This window comes from Nicotiana sylvestris, chromosome 8, assembly GCF_000393655.2.
Source record: "Nicotiana sylvestris chromosome 8, ASM39365v2, whole genome shotgun sequence".
Classification (NCBI taxonomy): Eukaryota; Viridiplantae; Streptophyta; class Magnoliopsida; order Solanales; family Solanaceae; genus Nicotiana; species Nicotiana sylvestris.
In genome coordinates, this window is record NC_091064.1 from 177,864,131 (window position 1) to 177,869,744 (window position 5,614).

At 34.6% G+C, this 5,614-nt stretch overlaps 1 protein-coding gene across 1 annotated transcript; it reads left to right on the forward strand.

Moving 5' to 3' along the window:
• The first annotated feature begins 227 nt into the window (after positions 1–227).
• On the forward strand, positions 228–4,638 carry LOC104247336 (serine/threonine-protein kinase STY46-like). Its single transcript, XM_009803317.1, has 5 exons — positions 228–401; positions 940–1,245; positions 2,027–2,537; positions 4,036–4,178; positions 4,459–4,638. Exons 1-5 carry the CDS (start codon positions 228–230, stop codon positions 4,636–4,638), a joined length of 1,314 nt encoding a protein of 437 aa, XP_009801619.1.
• The last annotated feature ends 976 nt before the right edge of the window (positions 4,639–5,614 follow it).

Here is a 5,614-nt window from a genome sequence, read left to right on the forward strand (position 1 = left end):
GGCTCATCACAAGGTCCGCCCGTTCTGTCTTCATCCTCTACTAAATATATTGGCTCATTTAACTAAGACTGCATTATATTTCAGGCAACTAGACTAATCAACCTGAAATTATACTTAAGTAAAAATATATTGTATTACAATATACGAGTCGCATGTTATCCAAGATGAACGGTACTATTTCCGACAAGGCCCAAAAAAGAAGAGGCAACGGCAGCCCATGTAGTCCGATGGTAGCCAAGAGTTCGCCGGCCACACAGAGCTCCGCCACAAGTGGTGGTGCTCTGGTCAAGTCGAACATAGGCGGATGGTGTAAAGGCCTAGGTGACTGTTTAATTTTGGGGCCTAAAGTTTCACGTAATAATAAACTTGCACAAGCACCACCATATCGTCATCTTCAGCAGGTATTATCGATGAATTTAAGTTATATATACTAATAGTGTAAAAAAAAAATTTATTCAATATTACTAAGATTATCCCTATTATGGTACCTTTGGGTTTTTGTACCATTGCAATATGGTAAATGCATGAGTTAATCTTCTTCAACTATTATCCTATAAAGTGAAAACTTATGGACTAGTACTTCAAATTCAGCTTTAATCTACGCAAACTGTGAATATGCGCTCATACACTGTACAATTTGTAAGAAACAATCAGCTAAACCAAAACGAAATTGAGACAGGCTTACAATTAAGTATGCGGCTTTTATGCCACTATTTGGTTACCAATATTATCACTAGGCAGGGGCAAATGTAGCCTTTCGACAGCAGGTTTAACTGAATCCATAACTTTCGATTCGGAGTATGAATTTATATATAAATAACTACTAAAATTTCATTAAATATTAGATTTGAACTCATAATTTTAATGGTAAAATGAGTGCAATACTAAAAATCTAAAAACTAAACCCATTAAATTTAAATCATGAACAATTAATACTAGGAAAAGGTGGAAGAAACAGAGAAGGAATTACAGCAGCAGAAAGAAATGAAGACTATGTACAAGATGAAACTTGAAAGGACACAAAATTATTTGAGATATTGTCTTCAGGTGGCACAAGACAATGGCTTTCTTGACTTAATCATCAACAACAACAAAGAAAAACAACAAGAATGCACTCCTCCTCCCTTGCCAATCATCAATGCCACTACCAGTCCCCAAACACCACCCCAACAGCAATCCCACTCTGATATCAAAGACCTCATTCAACAAGCCAAGTTGAATGGTTGGTATATTCAACCCCATGAGGTACATCGCTCTTTTCTTCTTTTTATTATTTTCTCTAAATAGTAAGATCAAGCTCTTCCACAGATCTGTTGCTGTTGTTGTTGTAGTAAGACCAGTGGCAGAGCCACATGCACCTAAGGAGTGTCAACCGACACCCTTTCGTCGAAAAATTATATTGTTTAACTCGGTAACTTTTTTAAAAATATGTATATATACTATATAATGACAGCCCTTGACTTTTTGGTGAATTTATTTCTTTATACTATTTCTTTATTTCTTTAAAAAATTTGGCTACGCCACTGAGTAAGACTGAGCTCTTCCACAGACCCCACTTATGGATTGCACTGGAATTGTTGTTGTAGTAGTAAATCGAGCTCTTTCACTTACTCCCTCCGTTTCAATTTAGATGAGGTAGTTTGACTCGATACGGAATTTAAGAAAAAAGAAGAAGACTTTTGAAACTTGTGGTCCTAAAAGCTTAACGGGTAAAAGCTTTATGGGGTCATGACATTTGTATGGTTATAAAAGTTTTCCATTAAGGGTAAAATAGGTAAAATGAAGAGTTTAAAGTTGAATTATTTCCAAATTTAAAAATATGTTATTTATTTTGAAAAAAGAATAAAAGGGAAAGTGTATCATCTAATTTGAAGAGGAGTGAAAGTGTAATATTTCACATATAGTTATTACTCCTTCCATTTGTGTTTGACTATAAAGAAAGACTTTACCATGTACCAAAAGTATCCTTAAAACTGTGGTCTTGATAACATTTCAAAAGACGGTATTAATTGTTCGTTGGAAATAGATTGAACTGCAAGAAGTACTGGCTCAAGGAAGCACAGCACATATATACAGAGGAAGATGGAGAGGATTTGAAGTTGCAGTGAAATGCGTATTCCCTGAGTTCTTCCTCTGCAATGAAAATGGAGTCAGCTTCTTTGCCCAAGAAGTCGAGACATTATCGAGGCAACGACACCGTTTCGTGTTGCAGCTGATGGGGGCATGTCTTGATCCTCCACGCCATGGTTGGATCGTAACTGAGTTATTAGACATGACCCTTAAAGATTGGCTACATGGTCCTGGAAAAAGAAGAAAACAAAGAGCTATTCCTCTTCCCCTTTTCAAAGAGAGACTTAATAAAGCAATAGAAATTGCTCAAGCCATGCAATATCTTCATGAGCATAAACCAATGGTGATTCATCGTGACCTAAAACCAAGTAATATTTTCTTGGATGATTCTTTGCATGTTAGGGTTGCAGATTTTGGCCATGCTAGATTCTTGAATGATGAAGAGAAGGCTTTAACAGGAGAGACAGGTATTTAACAGCCTTAATTAAAAGAATATTTGTCTAAACTAGTTTTTGTCTTTCTTTTAATTAATTAAATTGATTACGATGTTTTATACTTCAGTTCCACACAAGAGGGTTGATTTGTGTGGTGTCCAATTTTTGCATGCACAGATTATAGAAGGACCTGTTTCTTCTATGTGTTCCTTAAACTACTGTTGCGGAAATAGTAAATGCAGAAAGTAAAAAACACAAGTATTTTTACCTGAAAAACACCCAGTTTAAAAGGTGAAAAAATCACGACCTACTACTCAGTAGTATTTTTCCTAATACTTCACTAAATCACTGAGTCAGAACAGCATTTACAAAACTCTTTGTAAATTAAACCTAAGGATTAAATTTAATCTCGTTGTGGTAACCAACCTCTAACTGTTGTGACAACTTCAAGTTAACTCTAACTTGAATAAAATACTTAGAGTACCTAGTACAATTGCTTCTAGATAAAGCTGAAAGGTACAATTTGACACACCTACTACAATGAAACTAGAATAAAAGACTAACACTTGGAATTAGTTCTTCTATCTGGTTCATGTAGCTTCAGGTTTGCACACTTGAATCACACACGAATTGATTGCCAAAATGCCTTGGTATTTTGCTCTCAACTCACGTTTAACTTTTTGTGTGTTCCCGTAAAATGAGAACATCGTGAAATATATAGAGTTAGTAGAATAGGAAATAACTAGAGTTCCTCTTCCTTGATGGAAGAGTTCTAGTCATCTTCAACTTCTAACATTTCCCTTATCTTGGATAGAGTTCTCTCGAGTAAAGAGTCCTTCTCCTTATCAATTATGCAACCTTTTCGATCGGGAGATATTATATATAACTATTTAATCTTATCTCCTTCACGTGCATGCCTTGTGCTTGAATCTGTCCGTATCTGTGTACATTGTCGATGGACATGGTTCATACTTGAGTTTTTTTATCAATCATCAAAACAAACAATAATTTGACAATGGTAAAGTTGAAAGGGAGTCTTGGAGCAATGTTAAAGTAGTTTCGGCGTGACTTATAGGTCACAGGTTCGAATCTTGGAATCAGTCATTGATGCTTGTATTAGGATAGATTGTCTTCTTCATACTTCCTTAGGGTATGGTCCTTTACCGAACCCTGTGTGAACGTGAGATGTTATTCGTGCACTAGGCTGCTTATTTTTCAAAAGTTATTTGACAATGGTTTATTTCCTCTTAATAAAATAGTCCTTACATACATGGGCGAAACTACATGTTACAAAGGATGGTTAACTGACCACATTTCGTTGGAAAATTACACTGTATATATAGAGAAAATATTAGATTTTAGAGGTATATAATATATATTGAACATTCTTTCTCGGAATATTTCTTCACTTCTTTCAAGTTTGAACCCTTAAGTAAATTTCTGGCTTTGTCACTGCTTACATATAGTATTATAGTTATTTACTTGGTTTAGTGAGTCTTGATTAATAAACGTCAAACTTTTGACATAGCAGGAACATATGTATACATGGCCCCGGAAGTGATTCGATCAGAACCTTATGATGAAAAGTCGGATGTGTATAGTTTTGGGATTATTCTCAATGAGCTTGTCACTGGAGAATACCCTTACATTCAAACTGATTATGGTCCTTCTAAGGTACGTATGTGACACCTTCTTATGTTAGTTAGTACCTTGAATTAAGTTACGTACATTCAGAGACGGATTCAAGATTTTAAGTTTATGGGTTCCTGTGGTAATCTCAAATTAATATACAATAATAACTGAGTTCACAAATAGATATTTATAAATATTTAATAAAAAATTTAACAAAAATACATGGTCTACGAAAAAACTATTGGATTCCTGGGAACCCATATATTATAATCTGGATCCACCCCTACGTACATTGACCGTGTAAAAGATTTCCGTAAAGCAGATTGCATTGGAAGTAGCAGAAAAAGGGTTAAGGCCAGAACTTCCAAAGCAAGATGATAAACTAGAAGAGCTGATACAACTCATACAACTGTCGTGGGATGAAGATGTTGCTGTTAGACCTTCTTTTGGAGCTATAACATCATCTCTCATAAATATTCACGAAAAAATGATAGATATATAATTGTCGAGTCATGAGATCGAGCTGTGAAATCAGCCACTAATATTTGTATTAGGGTAGATTGTCTACATCATACCTTTTGGGGCGCGATCTCGCCTACCTCGAGCCCTGCGTACGTAAATGTAGTATGCCTCGTGCACCGGACTCCATTTTTTAGTAAGAAGCATTAGTATTTGATGTCTTAGATCTTCTTTATGGGCTTCCTTTAGATCTTATGAGAATTGATTATTATTTACATATTTTTCAAACCGTATCTCTCGTCTTTAATCGACTTTTCTTCTTCACCTTCCCATCCTTTTCCCTCTAATTTGTTCTGCATTGGCTCGTGTAATTTTGTCATCTGAAGAAAGATCTATGTAAATCGAGCAAAATTAATTGAACGTCTTGTTCCTCAAATTTGAAGATAAAAACTAAAAAGAAAAAGGAAAAAAGAGAAATGGTGTATACAACTTGCCTAACTCCCCAAATAAAAATATGTAATGATTGTAACAATAATTGGATCAAACAGACAAAATTATTATAATTGTAGTAAAATCTTATGAGTACTTCTAGCTCTTTGTAAAAATAAAAGAAGTAAAATTATAAGAATTTATAAGGATTAATTGAGAGCTCAACATATAATTCGTATCTCACATCTTGAAGATACAGGATTTGATTTTTACTTAGCCCTTTCTTTTCCTTTTTCGCTACCTCAAGCCACCCCCATAAATTGGATAAAATGAAATTAATTTTGGCACGAAAATCATTTTCTATTTTGAGCGATAGTTTCACTCTAACCGATTTTGAGAGAGAAAGAGAATAGATCCAAATTCTGATCTGGGCTTATATATCAACTTGGCCCATTAGTAATGTCTTGAACTGTGGGCCGAACAGTTTGGGCCACATATGAAGAAAAAAAGAATTTTTACCTCCTATGACAAATGTTAATACCTTATTTATTTTAAACAAATATCATTTTAAAAAATTATATTCCATAGCT